At 43.7% G+C, this 16,879-nt stretch overlaps 1 protein-coding gene and 1 long non-coding RNA gene across 3 annotated transcripts in view; one reads left to right on the top strand and one right to left on the bottom strand.

Annotated features, from left to right (window-relative positions):
• Positions 1–715: 715 nt before the first annotated feature.
• LOC108785763 lies at positions 716–8,184 on the top strand. The gene is made up of 3 exons (XR_001941151.1): positions 716–729; positions 5,451–5,453; positions 8,087–8,184. It is a non-coding gene; the product is annotated as an uncharacterized LOC108785763 (long non-coding RNA).
• A 4,579-nt stretch (positions 8,185–12,763) lies between these two features.
• Positions 12,764–16,879, bottom strand: part of GNB4 (G protein subunit beta 4) — an 88,398-nt gene continuing 84,282 nt past the window's right edge. For both annotated transcript variants that reach the window (XM_018554902.1, XM_018554901.1), the window contains exons 8-10: positions 15,940–16,141; positions 15,043–15,259; positions 12,764–13,379 (exon numbers count right to left, since the gene is read on the bottom strand). In XM_018554902.1, the coding sequence (XP_018410404.1) occupies positions 13,273–13,379; positions 15,043–15,259; positions 15,940–16,141 (526 nt within the window). In that variant the 3' untranslated portion in view covers positions 12,764–13,272. The remainder of the gene's footprint in view (positions 13,380–15,042; positions 15,260–15,939; positions 16,142–16,879) is intronic.

The following is a 16,879-nucleotide window of genomic DNA, read 5'->3' on the forward strand; positions in this document are numbered from 1 at the left end:
GCCCCCCCAGTTTCACACACACTTTTCCACCTCCCTCGTTTTATATTCCCAATTCCTATGAGCCCCTCAAATGCATTTCTCTAAGGAGGGATTCCAAGTGAGCATCAAGTAAACTCCCTATAGGTAAAGACATAATTCACAGAAGCAATATGGTGGGTGTCTATTCCATTAAAACCAGAGCTCCACAAAGGGTAGGGACCATGTAGCCAGAAAGTCTGTTCCTATAGGCAAAATCTTTATATCACCAGGGAAGGGCCTTGGATGAATTGGACATTTCCAGTCTTCCTTTAGGAAGTTTTCTAGAGAAGAGGGTATAGGAAAGGTCTGAGTGTCTGAAGAACCAGCAAAAGACAGAGCATCTGGATATCAAGTTTGAGATTTAGGATTGAGTGGGTTCTGAATCAGAGTAAGAAATAACTGCAGGGATGCCAGATACCTTGAGTTAGAGGGCCAACAAGGTCAGAACTAGCTCCTGCTTGCAGAGCATGCCATCAAATCTGCACATACTGGTAAAAAAATGTAATTAGAATTAGGAATGTGAGGCCTAAAAGACCGAGCATGCATAATAGGCCACATACTGAAGCTGGAAAAAGAGGACAAACCTATCGCAGTAGGGGGCCCATGTTCCAAAATAGCACAACTAGTTTCCTGTAGAAAAACACTCCTTGACAGGGGAGTAAAAAAATGGTCACCTGTACTGACAGGACGGTCTTCAGGAGGTCACCTCTAGTGACAAGGCGGTCTTCAGGAGGTCACCTCTAGTGACAGGATGGTCTTCAGGATGCATATTACTTAGAGATACACCGAAATGGAAATTTTAAAACCGAAACGCAACCGAAATTAAAAAAAAATGTCAGACCGAAACTGAAAATGTTTTTAATTTTTTTAAGTATTTTATTTTTTATATTTATTTTTATTTCATTTTTCATTAAATATTTTTATTTTAAGGGGCTACGGGGAAATATTAGGGGTCTAAACAGACTCCTGATATTTCCCTTTTTTTAAATAGAGGACTCTGTGTTCTCAATCTCTTTTTCTATCTCTTTTTCTGTATCCCCAGTTATCAATGAACAGGAATCCTCTGAGTGTTCCTGTTCATTGATAACATGTGAACATTGTTTACTATAACCGCAATGATGAATGAATGGGGGTGATGTAGATCACTCCCATTCATTCATAATTGAGGATATAGTTAACATACCATGTCCTCAATTATGTGCACACACTCAGCGATCACTGATCACTGAGTGTTTGTACCTTGCTTTTCTCTCTGAAACGCTGTCACAGGAGGCTGATCGAGCCGTGTAGAGAGGAAAGCCCAGCCTCCCGTGACAGCCCAGCCTCCCGTGACAGCGCTGTCTCTGCCCCCACATCGCTCTGCCGGACTGTGATAGGCGGCTGAGCGTTGTGGGAGGAGAGACGCCGGCCTCTCACATCGCTCTCGTCCTGCAGCGCTCGGCCGGCTGTCACTTTCTTTTCTCCCCGCTGGGACAGAGCAGCGCCCAGCGGGGATAAAAGAAACCAGGGATGCCCCGATGTATCGGCCGAAACATGGCTCTTTTCGGCATTATGCCAAAAGTGCCATTTTCGGCCGATATATCGGTGCAGCCCTAATATTAATAGACATGTTGCACCGATAAATGAATGCAAGGCGGTAGCATAGAACCTAGGCAGTAGGTGCAGGTGAGGATCTCAGGCAGCCCAAGTGATTAAACCCCTGAGGGCAGATACTATAGCAAGGCTGGAGGCCGGAAAGGACAGCAATGTCTGTACCAGCAGGTGTGCAGTCTGAGATTTCCTAGAGGCCAGAAAGGTGGGAAGGAGTGTAGGGGGGTGCATGTGTTATCTGCCCCTAGCGGAATAAGTCAGCACAGTTATTTTAGGCTGAACCATTACTTTAGAAAAAAAAAAAGGTGTGGTAGATTTTGTAGTTCAGCCCTACCCGCCTACTCAGAATATAGATGGGGTGGGGTACAGGATCAGCAAAAAAAGGAGCTGCAAACACCGCCCAAGACTGGATAGCAGACTGCTTGTCACCAATTACACAAACTAGGGATGTTCAGATACCAAGTTCCGTATACTTGGTACAAGTACAGATACTTTTCCTGCTCCAAGACTAGGCTGGAGAAAAATTCAAACGTTAGGAGGCAGCTGTCATTTGTAAGGAGCACACGGAGCTCCTGGGATTTGTACATCTCTGTTTTAATGTACGATTTTCTTTTTATATACAAATATATTAGGGGAGCACAGATACCATTTTTGCAAATACAAGTACTGATACTTGCCCAAGTCCTCACAGATACGAGTACTGATATATTTTTGTTTAGTGTGACAGTTTTTCTAAAACAATACAGACTAATGATTTTGGAACAGTGCTGGAGTACCGGGGCCCAGTTTGCCTGGTAGTTCCTGTGAAAATGGCAAGTATCGGCACTGGTATCCAAACATCACTAACACAAACAGTGAAAATTGACATAGGGCAGAATACAGCTAGAAAAAGGAGTTGCACAGCGAGATGTGAAAACTTCTATATATATATATATATATATATAAAAATAACAGAGTGCGATTATATGAACAGGATTAGATTGCCAGAGCAATTCTAGACAGACCCCCCACTTGAGGGGGGGGAAAGAAGGATCAGAAGACACCTCTAATGATAGTCACATAGCAGGTTCTCTTTGCTGTGTTCGGAGGTAAACAGAGCCTGGGTTATATACCTGAGGTGGTACCACTGCATGTAAAACGACACAGGACAAAAAGCATGGTTAGTGCTACAATGCAAAGTCACATATTGCAATATCTTTGTGCAGAGCTGTATGTTGTGAGTGACATCATCGCTGTGACCACACATAATGATGGAGTTACCTCAGGAAGCAAAGGCTTTAAAATATGGAGTCTAACAGCTGAAATCCAGGAGGCAATTCCCACTGTTCCTGGATCATAAACCAGCTCATTAATGAGTGATAGGAACATGGTCACTGTCCAGGTCTGGATACTCAGTACTTAAGCAGTATCCAGTGCACAAAGGTCACCTCAAAAATGTGTTCATTGCAAACAGACATCTAGTGATAAGTCTGTCCCGAGATTGGGACACACCGGTATTGTGCCACCAACAGGCACAGTACAAGGACTGGGCGTCATGCCAGAGTTTAATGTCCAAATACATATTAAAGTTTCCATCGGATCAAGTATTATCGGAGACTGGGTATACCCGGAGTTATACGTTTGCTCCAGTGATGAGAGCACTCTCGGTTCAAGGACGAAGAACAACATGGGGTGTGTAGTGTCTGAAGATAACATCAGGATGCCTTTGTTTCGGAGGTATACTTTCACAGGATAAGTTACACAGAACTAGCAACTAACTGGCCAGTACACACAGGTCTGGAAGGCACCACATACAAAGCTGATGGCAAAGATACCACTTACTAGACATCTGCGATTCGTTCCGAAACGAAATTCGGACACATTTTCGGAAATTCGGATGTTTTTATGAATTACAGATATAACAAATGCAAACGAATCTGAATTTCCGTTTCCAAAATTCATTAGTGGTAGTCGTTTTCGTTTCTTATTTGTTTGTTCGTTGCAGCAAACTGAGAAAAACATTTTTCCCCACTCAAATGTCACTTTGCTGCAACAAATGAACGGAAACGAAAACTACTACCGCTAACGAATTTCGTCCGAATTCCGAAAAAACGAAGTGACCCAAAATCCGAATCCAAACGAAACAAATTTTTTGCCAGCGCACATGTCTACCACTTACCAATATATCTGTGTCAGGGGAAGACTCCAGAGACTGGGTATACCTTAGAACAGGGGCGCCCACAATTTTTCGTCTAGAGATATACTTTTCAAATGACGAGCTCAAAGAGATCTACCAATGAAAAACACCTGCATTCAGGGGCGGGGCGGGGCGGGGCAGTGCATTGAAGTCAAATGGAACGGCAGCCACGCCCCCAGTGCAATCACCGCACTAGGAACGCAGGCACATTAATGTTCTCCTTTTGTGCGGGCGATCACACGGAGGGTGGGGGGGGCATGGCTGCGGTGCCATTGACTTCAATGCACCGCTACGTCCCTGCCCCTGAACGATGGGAGTCGGCCAGCTTGCCGTCCAATGCGTCCTAGAGGCCGAACACTCTGGAACACAGACTTTGTGGTGTGAACCGGCCCTCTCTTTCCTCTATCTCTCCCCTGTTTCTATCTACTGTCTCTTTTCTCTCTGCTGTCTCTTCTGTCACTTTCTCTGCCGTCTCTCTCCTGTCTGTCTTTTCTTACCTCCACTGCAGCAGCTTCCCAAGTCTCCTCTCCTCTCTCCGTCCCATCTCAGCCACATGAGCACCGCGGGAGGACAGGACACAGGTCAGTGAGCTGATCGCGATCTACCAGTGTTCGCTTTGCGATCTACCTAATGGGCACCCCTGCCTTAGAGGTTGGGCCACTGCTGAATCTAGAGAGTGCTCTACCACTAACTGACCAGTACACACAGCTGACACAGTACCCACAGGTCTAGAAAGTGCCATACAAAGCCCAATGGTCACATTCTAGCATATCTATGCCCCATCCATGGGCCTACTCAGAGCGAGTCTTCAGAGACTGGCTTACACTGGAAGCTGTGACATTACTATGGACCTGTGCATTGCTCTGTGGCTAATATATTCTCCTTGTAATGGATCAGAGCAGAGAGAAAATCGGGGCATTTTGACAAGTACAAGTACTTGTCAAAATGCCCTGTATCGGGCCCGATTCCGATACTAGCATCGGTATCGGGACATCCCTACTTTGGACACTAGCAAAAAAACTGAAGCATGATTAGAGGCAGGGTTATACAGTATATTGGACTGGCTCAATTTCCCCAGACCTCCTGATGGCAGCAGTATAACCCAATTATTTATGATTGTCTTCTATCCATGTGTCCCTCAATGGACGATAAAGAAAAGTCTTTGCTGTACAAAAAGAATATTAGTGTAAGACTACAGCTTGCCATTGAATGTACAGGTGAAACTCGAATAATTAGAATATCGTGCAAAAGTAATTGCAGTAAGTGCTGCAAAAGGGGCCCAAACCAAGTACTGAGTACATATGCATGCTTGTACTTTTCAGAGGTCCGATATTGTTCTATGTACAATCCTTGTTTTATTGATTGCATGTAATAATCTACTTTTTTGAGGTTGTGGATTTGGGGTTCTTGGGGTTTTCATGAGCTGTAAGCCATAATCATCACAATTATGACAAATCACGGCTTGAATTATCTTGCTTTGCATGTAATGAGTCTATCTCATATATTAGTTTCACCTTTTAAGTTGCATTAGTGAAATAAATGAACTTTTGCACAATATTCTAATTATTCGAGTTTCACCTGTATAGGAAAAGACCGGTCCTCCGAGACAAATGTGCAAACCAAAGACGATCATCATACAAACTGTGATGCATGGTGGTGGAAATAGAGGGTTATGGACTAGTCTACCCAGAGGCCTAATGTGAATCTCTCGGAAATATTAGAAGAGTATTGGAAACCAGCAGTTCATACCAGGAAACAAATAGCTTACAACGGAAGACATTTAGCATGGAGAAGTGGCCAGAATGTTACCGAGTCCATGTCAGAGTGAGCAGTTATGGGGGGAAATACCAGCTTCCGAGGCTGAGCCCCAGCGGCCCCTTCTGCCGCCTCATTGGGCAGCCATACCAGGAATCCCTACTTACCTTTTACACAGTACACCATTACATCTATTGATATTTATGAAACAGCAAAACTATCCCCTTTATATGTAGGCCCTGAATGGGGATCTAATGTTTGCCTGTTCACATCAGAGAGAAAAAAAAAGGGGTTAGAATTAGAACCTCGGCTTTCATTGCCATTAGTAAATGTAGATGTTACCAGCACGACAGAAGCTCATGTCAGTGCAAATCCATTTATAATAGGTCACTCAGAATAACAAATGCTTTCGGGGCCACACAGGGTCCCCTTCATCAGGCTCAGAGTAGACATTTCTACTCATAAGCACCGACTTACGAGCTTCTGTCGTGCTGGTGACATCTACATTTAAAGCTGTTTTGTGTGCAACGCCATCCGCTGTCATTTCAACCACCCATTTACTTTTTTTGGGGGGGGGGGGGATTTCAGTAAGGAGTGTTACAGGACTTATGACTTTTTGTACTCATTGCCATTTGTGTCACCTCTTCTGTTTTGGAATGGCCGTGATCTCCAGGACGAACAGAGGGTCTGGTAAGCGGTCGTCCATTTTCCTGCAGCAATTTAAATAGAAATGTTTCTTATAGTCTGGTTCACATCTCCACTTTAGTGTATTTTTAAAAGGGAATTTCTAAGGACATCAGATTTTTTTTCCTCAAAATTAACCCTTGCAGTGGGGCTACCGTAGCACTGCCACGCATTGCGGCCAGAGGGCGTAACTACGATGCCATTCACTTCAATGGACCGCCACACCCCCTCCTGTCCCACAACAATGTGAGCCGGCTGCACTGCGTTCGTGTGATCCGGCCAGAACGCACTGTGCCTGGTGTGAACAGGCCCTAAAAGATCAGGTCAGCTTAACTTTTTTGCATTAAAACGACAGAGAAGGCAAATTGTTATGAAGAAGAATGAACAACAGTCATCTGGTTAAAAGCACTTGTTTATTGGTTACAATATCAATTCATGGCAACATATTGGTTTCACTGAGCCACTGTACAAATACAAAGAAAAAAAATCAATTGTGGAAAAAATATAAACAAAACGTATATAGCAAGTGATTATTTCACAGGGATATTTTTGTTTTTGTTTAAACAACAGCGACTGTTAAAGGAGAACAGAATAAAAGAAATGGGAAACAAAAAAAAGCACGGTATGTCCCTGGTTTTTAATTGGCTTAAAACCTTTAAGACAGTTCTTAATACATACACAATCCAAAAGGCAGTGCAGAATTAATTCAGAATCGATATTTATAAAGCCTTTTGTCAAAGTCAGCAACACATGAGTAAAAATGTTATAAAATGAATGTGCTAGAATAGTCCAATTGGTAAAAGTGTATATTACAGCAACCAAACAATGTTTCCTCAAAAGCAACTAAACCCTGGACTTTCAATGGATATAAAGTGTATAACTCACATGTTAGAAGAAGAAGGAGAGGGATTTTTTTTGTGTTTTTTTTTTTTTAGAGAGAGATTTTATGTATTTTTTTTTTCTTTTTGCCTTTATTCCCCCAGAATGGAGAAACACACAGGATTAAGCACCACTATGTAAAGAAAGCAATAAAAGGCTGCAACGTTCTAGAACTAGTCTCCACTGAAGTCCATAATATTCGAACCCTATCATACTGTGTGGTAGAAGAATTGGTGAGGCACATGTAAATGTGTTATTAGGTTATTATATCAATCAGTAACACTGTTTGCACATATTACCATACAACACGGCATTAAACATTCTGCATGTATTTTATACAACCAGCAATTGGATAAAAAGAGAAGAGAGACAAGGCCAGTGGTGCCTCGGAAACTTCAGGAAGAGATTTCACTAGCATGCATGCCAGAGAGTAGACAAGGTGCTCATGAACCATGCTTCATTACTTGCACATGAAACGCACTCGCACATTCGCTCACTCTTCCAGAAAACCTCACTGCGGATACAAATGTTCGCCTGAGCTTCAGTTACGCAGACACTGGGATACAGTACATGAGGCCAATAGTAGCAATGGTCTTCTAGAACACCATAGTGTTGGAATGTACTGAATGCAGAGCGGCTTATTCTGGTAGGAGAAGGCGCACCGTATAGTCCACTTTCCCATCGAGGCAGAAAAGTGACGGCCTGCCCCTTTAAGGTCCAATACACGTGACTGGGGCTATCTTATAGAACGGGTCTTTATAGAACCAGTGAAGGCCAAAAAGAAGTCAGTTTCGGGGCTCTGCATATTTGGCAAAGGAGAATTTAGAGCTCAAAGCTGCACATTTACTATGTTATCAGTGAAATGCTCTTTAGTATATCAGCACGGCACACAGACACCTATGGATGAAAGTGTCTTAGGAGTAGCATGCCTCCAATGCACCCGACATGAAGCTACCTTTCAATGCACATATGAAACGTCACAAGCTGTCATTTGGCAATGTGGAGCCCCACGCCCTATACTTCATGTAGCAGCCGGTGCACATAAAGAGGTTTGGGGGCAACCATATTGCATCTGCCCCCCAAAATGGCTGCCACAAGTGTCAGAAGTGGGAACACGCTCCTGACACAGTGGTTCACTCGAGTTGGCATTATAACCGGTTTTAGATATTGGCACCTTGTGGATTTCTAGTCAGAAGAAAACCGGCTATAAATATATGAAGGATTCTTAGGGATCAGCATTTCCCTGTGAATACAATCCATCAAAGATGAAATACCCGACATACTACACAACCGGCCCAGCTCGTGTATAGAGAAACTGGGCCAATTTTGTGGCCAATGTCTACACATAGTAAACTTCACATGTACTCTTAGAAAATCCTGCTTACTACAACAAAGCCAAAAAGTCATATGTATATCCTGGTACTCCTGGCCACTTCACATCAGAAACACATCTACCTTGTCATAGGAGAAACTTTAAAAGGTCGGGGGCTATAGACAAGAGGCGATGGCACTGCAGCACGCTCAAACGTAGTATGGAACCCTCAGTGTGATAACACCATTTACAATAAGCCACATCCAACTGGTAGCTAATATATATATATATATTCTTCAATGTATCCCAGGTTGGGTCTCCTGCATCCCTCTCTGTAGCACTTCCCTAAACGTCCAGCTTGGGAGGGCACCCTAAGCACATCAGATCTTTGGGACTACATTTCCCATGATTCCACCCTATTGTGCATGTGCCTGTGCTGCGCATCCTTCTGAACACAGCTCCAGAGCACTACTAGGAAACAAGGATTACGCAACTTATGCTGCTACATTTTATTCTAATGATTCTTCCACAGAGGGTTTAATAACACTTTAAAGTCACCGCAACGTAAAAAACTAAATACACGGCTGAAATCCAAATATGTGAACCGTTTCACCTGCCCAAATATTTTCCATTTTGTTCAGCCAGCCTTGTGATTTACAGCCCTGAACCACACAGCACAGTCAGGAAGGCGAGACTATGATTTCCTATCTCAGCTCTGCAGGTTCCAGTATCACCTTTCTGTTCAACAGACAAAATCAGCATCACCGATCTCTGAATTATTGTCTAAGAGTCTGGCAAATGAAAGCAGAAGCTGCAAATCTGCAACAGGGAGATGTCCCCCAGCTGGAAGGAGTCCGTGTGCGTCAGGTACACGTTTCAGAAGACTGGCTGGGCAGAAAAGTGATGTAGAAGGTAGAAGTCTGCCTGGCACGTTCTTCATGGAAACATGGCGAGAGGCACAGTAATAACAGGAACAGGAAGTCACACAAGAACACTAGAAGTTTTGTTGGCTCTAACACTTCAGGAGAAAATATGCCAGAAACTGCCACAAAAACCAGTGACATCACTGAAGTACAAAGTGATGTCACAGCATGCCCTCAGAAGGCTTCCTCCACTCTATGACTATGTGCTGGGTGCAAAGGACAAGCGGTTTTGTCACTGGATAGCCTTTGAGTTAAAGTGACTTTTGTCTCTTCCCACCCAATGACAATTAGGCGCTTTTCAACCAATGTGCTCATTCCACAACAGAGCATACAGAGGAATGATAATGCGCAGAGTATTGGAACCCCATCGTACCCCTTCATTGTTGGATTATTACAAATGTCTGCACTCACACGTCATCACTGCCCTTCATACGTCTCTGAGGAATGAACCCACAACAGGTTTTTACAAAGGTTTCATTCCATTAAGGAGCTATGCCTGGAGCAGCTTACACATAAAACACGGCACCTATTTTATCGTCGTTTTGGCTCTTGGACCTTCATATCCAGAAAGAACACTTCATTTTTGGCAGATATAATGTATATAAGGAACAGTAATGAGTAGGAACGCTTTGTGAAATCCGCTCCCAATGTGCTCAGGTCTGAAGATCAATGTTCTTTTCACCTTCATTCTAAACCTTTCCTCTTGACATGCTAGTGGGACCATAGCTTGGGAATGTGAACTATGGATGTCCTAAAGCACATAGCGTTGGCACATTAGTAGGACCGGGCCAAGGTGAGGCCACCTCATACAAGTGCTCAAGAACAAAAGCTGATGAAGTCAATTACTTCTGGAATGGAAGCTGAAATGGCCACCTAATAGCAATTGGGAATGTGATCACAAGCCAGGAAGTGGCAACGTAATATTTGGCTGTACAACATTTTACCAGCATGTAAAGGAGCATATAGGAACCTTAATGGTTAGGTATTATTATGGAAATGGCACAAACACAGTTTTAAAGTCTTACAGGTGTGATGATGGATGCCGGAATATAGATCTCTGGGGATATTTTCTGCCATCTCTCTTACCCCCAAGATAAGCCAGGTAAGAGAAGTTGTAGGTGTCTGACCATACTCCAAAGTTGATCTATAGGAAAGAAGTGTATGTCTACCTGGCCTCTAGTGTCTGGATCCCTGTATGTCTACCTGGCCTCTAGTGTCTGGATCCCTGTATGTCTGCCTGACCTCTAATGTCTGGATCCCTGTATGTCTGCCTGACCTCTAATGTCTGGATCCCTGTATGTCTGCCTGACCTCTAATGTCTGGATCCCTGTATGTCTACCCGACCACTAATGTCTGCCTGCCCTCTAATGTCTGGATCCCCACGTGTCTACCTGACCTCTAATGTCTGGATCCCTGTATGTCTGCCTGACCTCTAATGTATGGATCCCTGTATGTCTACCTGACCTCTATTGCCTGGACCCCTGTATGTCTACCCGACCACTAATGTCTGCATCCCTGTATGTCTGCCTGCCCTCTAATGTCTGGATCCCCACGTGTCTACCTGACCTCTAATGTATGGATCCCTGTATGTATGGATCCCTGTATGTCTGCCTGACCTCTATTGCCTGGATTCCTGTATGTCTGCCTGACCTCTAATGTCTGGATCCCTGCATGTCTGCCTGACCTCTATTGCCTGGACCCTGCATGTCTGCCTGACCTCTATTGCCTGGATTCCTGCATGTCTGCCTGACCTCTATTGCCTGGATTCCTGCATGTCTGCCTGACCTCTATTGCCTGGATTCCTGCATGTCTGCCTGACCTCTATTGCCTGGATTCCTGCATGTCTACCTGACCTCTATTGCCTGGACCCTTGCATGTCTACCTGACCTCTAATGTCTGGATTCCTGTATGTTTACCTGACCTCGAATCCCCGCACGTCTGCCTGGCTTCTAATGTCTGGACCCTGCATGTCTACCTGGCCATTTATGTCTGGATTCTTGCATTTCTACCTGACCTCTACCTGTCATACAGGACAAAGCCCCTCGCTGGCTGTACAAACTGAATACTAGATGAATATGTTTGCGCAATGTGACCGAAGAAATTCTCTTTTTTTTTTAAAGGACTGGTAGGCACCTATGCACACTTGTATATGATAAATGGTAACACTAAACTTAAACTCCCTGTGGTGTATGCAGCAGACAGAGTTCACCCACATTTGTCAGAACAGGGTAAAGATCATCAGCTATCCATAGGAATCACCTGGTTGAAGTAAGACCTCAGTGGGAACGGGATGCAGAAGCAGACGATTTGGCACCTGTGCTTGGCCAGCAATGAAGTGATGCAACCTTAAGGCTGTATGCACAGACTGAGCTATCCTAAACCAGTGGAACACAGATGGGTACTGAGCTGAAAGTATGTCATTATAAAACAAGCGTCAGTGTCATGACGGGTTAGAAGACTTTATAGACAGTCTAGGTGCAAAGGCTAGAATGCAAATTCTGATAGACAGTGGTCCAAACCAGCTCACTGTCCTGGCACCAATAAGCCTTGCTGCTGGGCCTGCAGCCATCCTCAGAAGTGCAATTACCTTCTATGCAATTCTACTTGAACTAGCCAATGGAAACAATACAAGGCCCAACAGCTAGCTGAATGATTCATTATTCTTACTGAAAGTGCATTTTAACCCAGCCACCTCAATTCAAGAAGTCTTCATCTGCTTCTAGTCTACCAGACGACTGCCCTGCATTGTGCACACCCTCCAATATCTCCCCTCTCAGCCACATCAAAAGTGTGACAGAATGCAAGTCTAAAACAGAATTACAAAAGGTTTAGACAACTTCACAGCCATGTGTGCTTCTACTGCATACTATGCAACTGTGCGGAAATGCAGCCATTCCAATAGAACAGATTTGGCCAGCTTCTGGTAAGCTATGACAATCTAACTTCAGAAATTAAAAGTCATGGGTCATCTAGGACACTATTTTTCCATAAAGTCGCTAATAAAAAGGTGTAAACCGATTTGTTCATCCATGATTGTCACGTGAGAAAGTAAAAAAAAAAATAAATCACTAAAATGAATGAGTTGCTTTGAAAAAGAAGAAAAAAAAAGGAAGAAGGACCCAAAAGAAAAAAGTTCAAGTCTTTTTTCAGTGCAGGTAGATGGGGATTTTAGCAATTTACATTTAGTGCATCCGAGTCAGGAATCAGACTAGTGGGTTACATGTTTCCTGCATATGTACTGCACAAATTATCAATGCCATTATACCATATGGAAAAGGTGAGGTGAGCAGATATACAAACTGGCCTGTCTAAACGTGAAGATATACTACAACCGTATGGATACAAACACAGAGCAATGATTCATCTCATCCACAGCAAGTTCACAAAGAATAATAATTAAAAAAAAAACAACAATCAAGTATGTCATTTTTTTTTTTTTACATACAAACATTACATGATCGGCTGCTATAGTGTGTACATTCAGGTATGTACAAAAATAATAATTAAAAAAAATAAAAAATAAAAACAGGTACAGACTCAGCAGACTTTGAGCACAAAGCAGAAATCCTTTAACCGTGTGGCTGCTGTAAAGGTCTACAATGCAAAACTGACTTTTCTAGCAGCAAAAGGGTTAAAACAACTTAACCAAGCCACAAAATAAAGACTGGCTCCTAGGCTCTCGGTCACCATGATCCTGTGTGCTAGCCCCTTTGAAATAGTCACCAGTGCTCTCTCCCCCTTTGAACCCTTTATGACCTCAACTTGATTTTTTACTAGTTTAAAGAAAGCCTTTTTTTTGTGTAATAATAATCAGTGAATAGAAAAACTTCACCTGCAAATACAAGGTAGAAATGTTATTTCACAGCTATAGGCTGCAGCATTGACCTCTCCAGATCTCGGTGGAGAATTAACAAGATCAGCTATCTTTGCCCAAGTTAATTCCAGATTCTGAGAAAACTGTCCCAAGACCCTGTAGCTACAGCCATGCCATCGTCAGTTACGCCTAAACAGCTCACTCGGTTGTCATGACCAGCAAGGACCCCTGGAAGCACAAAGAGAAAAGAAAAGTCAGCGTTAGACTTACCGATCATTCTATTTCCAGGACAGCCGGGCTACCAAGAGGGATTTCTTGAAAGTGATAAACTTTAAAAAAGGAGAACTATGAGGGGAGTGAAAATCACTCACCTCATAGTTCTAGCCGACCTGTGACAATGAGACTGTCACAGGTCGGCTCAATAGATCGGGAAGCGAGTGAACACATACCGTCGCTTGCTCACTTCTCGATCATCTCCCTGCAGAGAGCCGGGACTGTCAGTCACGGGTCCCTGCAGGGATCCCCCACTCCTCTCCGATTCTCCAGCGCTGAATGGCGGAACGGACGGGGGAGGGGGCGGGTACAGCTGACTCTGCCTCTAGATAGGCAGAGCCAGCTGTCACTCACGCAGATGGGTGGATCGACAGTAATGTTGGGATCCGTCCCGGCTGCAGCGGTCTCAGTATACCGCGAGCTGTAGCTTGCGATATAGTGAGCTTTGGGTCGCGGGAGGACGCTAGTCCCGTGACCCTTACGAGAACTATGGGGAAAAACACTTACCCCATAGTTATCTTTCAAGTCCATGGGCTCAATAGGAGTTCAGATTAACCTCTGAAGAACCAGGGAAAGATCACATTTAGGAAAAAAACTTTGACCAGACTAGATCTTTTCCTAGAGAGTGCTTTGAAAAACCTAGATAAACAGGGAGGCCAATAAATAGCCAGTCTTCTATCTAGGAAGGCCACCAACTGGACCTTCTAGTCCTCAGTCAACCCCATCTTGTAAGAACCCTAGGATAGAAGAAGTGTTCATAGCCGCTTTTCTTTCTTGACACCAGGCCTCCAAGCTTTCAAAGTTTTTCCGCAGATTGCCCTTGCCCTTCTTCCTGCTGTATAATGCCACTCTGTCCAATAGGCCCACGGCCCCTAAAGTTTATCATTGCCAAGAGTGCTCTCTTGGTAACCCTACTGTCCTTGATAGACGACTGGAGAAAAGAAAGTTACAAACCTCCTAATACAGACTTCAGCTACAAACATGAGGCTAGAGCTGAGCATGTGTGTATGTCCACCGCTATCCAACTAGATAATCATAAAAGCCAATTAAAGGTTTATTGTGGGAAATACTACAATATATGACAGAAAAGGTGTACCCGTTTAAAGTGTCTGTATAGGGAAAGGTTAAACCTTTTGTCAAGTTAGTATTTCTGTCTGTATCTCTGCTAGGTAGAGTCACCCCTCTGTTTGCCCTGGCGGCCACTGTCACAGATATAGAAAGTGAGAGGAAATCCAACATTGTAAAGTTGCCACCAAAGCAAGCAGTGAGGGGGACTCCTCCAATGCGGACACCTGTCCCTGTGACAACTATCTAAGATGGGAATTCCCCTCACTGGAGAGATTTCTTTTCATTTCCTGTTGTTTCTCCAGGAAGGAAGTGAAGAGAAATTTCCCAAGCAGGACACAGGCAGGAAAAAAAAACAAAAACCTGATATGGAGAAGAACTCTTCCTTAGCGTAAAGAAAAAATGTTTGAAATTGACATACACTTTCAGCCCTTTACAATTCCTAGAGATACAAGACATTTAAAGCATTCTGGAATAATTGGTCTTTACAAAGTGAACATGTTCTATTCCTCTAATAAATCAACCCTGCTGTATCAGTAACCTAAACACTCACCTGCTCGTTCACCCTTCAAAGTGTCCCATACGTTGCAGTTGAAGTCATCATATCCCGCTAGTAACAAACGACCACTTTTAGAGAATGCTACTGATGTGATACCGCAAATGATGTTGTCATGCGAATACATCATCAATTCCTGGTCTGCACGCAGGTCAAACAGCCTACATGTCGCATCGTCAGAGCCGGTGGCAAAGGCATGCCCATTGGGGAAAAACTGAAACAAAATCATCATCATCAGAATGGCAGAACTAAACCATTTCCCGTCCTTGATTACTGATAGAGATCCCTAACTATTTGGGGCTACAATACGATTTTAGAAGTCTGAATGTAAAATGAGAATGTTAATTAAGCCTGCAGCAGAGAATTAGGAATGTGCAATTGTGTGTGTTCCTAGTTCTCAGGCCCTGCTGTCAATCAGAAAAATTAGCCAGTTATTGACATGTTAAGTGATGTTTAGCTTGGTCTGGGAAGCAAAAAAAAAAAAAACTAATTATCTACAGATGACCCTTATGTGTTTCTAATGAGTAGTAGCTCTAGACTGCCATTAGTAATTCTGATAATGCACTTGCACAATTTGCTGGCAAAATGATAGACTGAAACACTTTCTTCAGCAATCAGAACTACTACAGCAATATAACGAAAGATCCCACTGTCATCGGCCCAATTGCCACACTACGGCATAGGTCACATTACACCTGGGCGCCAATGCACCGCAGAGACTGTTTAATGCTGGAATAGCAAATGATTGCTTGGTACACCTACGTATGTTATTCTCATTATCTCTGTGACATTAGCGCTGACTACCATCAATAACCGTACCCAAATGTATAAAATGAGGCCAATAATCGCCACCTTTCAACTATCGGATGTACAAGAATACTTCATACTACTTACACAGACTGCATTAATATCGGACACGTGTCCTGTAAACGACTGCCTGCACATTCCATCACGGATGTCCCACAGCTTAGAAGAAGCATCACAAGCGCCAGAGACAAAAGTCCTCATGTCAGGGCTCAGAGACAAGCTCATCACATCTCCAGTGTGCCCTGTGAAGGTCGTGGTCTGCTGTCCGGTCTCTATATCCCACAATGCACTGGAAAAAAGAAAAGTAATACTCATCACATCCTAAAACTAAAATCAACATACTCCGTGTTCAATTTGTTTTGCTTAATAAAAGAACTGGAGAAACTATTATGGTTGAATTTAGGCTGGGCATACACTATCTGATTTTTCTTGTCCAGCCCTATAGGCTTAAGGAGACGATTGATTCCCGCATCTATGTAAATAGAGGAGACCCTCCCCCAGCTACTGTATTCTGACAGCGGCAGTTGTGCTGCCCTCACAATACAGGTACAGCAACTGCAGCTGATTGGCTACCGTGACTGTTCGGCCAATTTCCAGACTAGTTCCTAATCCAGAAGTCAAATGGAGAGGTACCAACAAGGCCACACACTGTTTGAATTTTAGCCATGTCAGCAGGACGCGGCCCACATTCAGGCAGCGTATGGTCAGCTGTAGTCTTCAGGTACAGGAGACAGAAATTGTTGCAAAAAATGATACAGGTTAGTGGGCAACTAAAAATATGAAAAGTTACAAGCATTTGGAGCCTTGTTCTTCCAAGATACTGACAACTCCGCACTGTGCAGCCAATTCTTCAAAACCCTCCATTAGTCTATACATGTAGGATCATCATAAGGAAGTCTGGGGTGGAACAAGGGGAAGTGCAGGACTGAGCAGGCCACAGAGTCAAGATCTCAGTGGAACAAAGACAGGTGAGTATGTAGACTGTCAGAGACGCTGCCACCCACCAAGAGTGCACGTACCCCTTGAG

The sequence above is a fragment of the Nanorana parkeri genome, unplaced genomic scaffold (assembly GCF_000935625.1).
Source record: "Nanorana parkeri isolate BGI_ZX_2015 unplaced genomic scaffold, ASM93562v1 scaffold177, whole genome shotgun sequence".
Lineage (NCBI taxonomy): Eukaryota > Metazoa > Chordata > Amphibia > Anura > Dicroglossidae > Nanorana > Nanorana parkeri.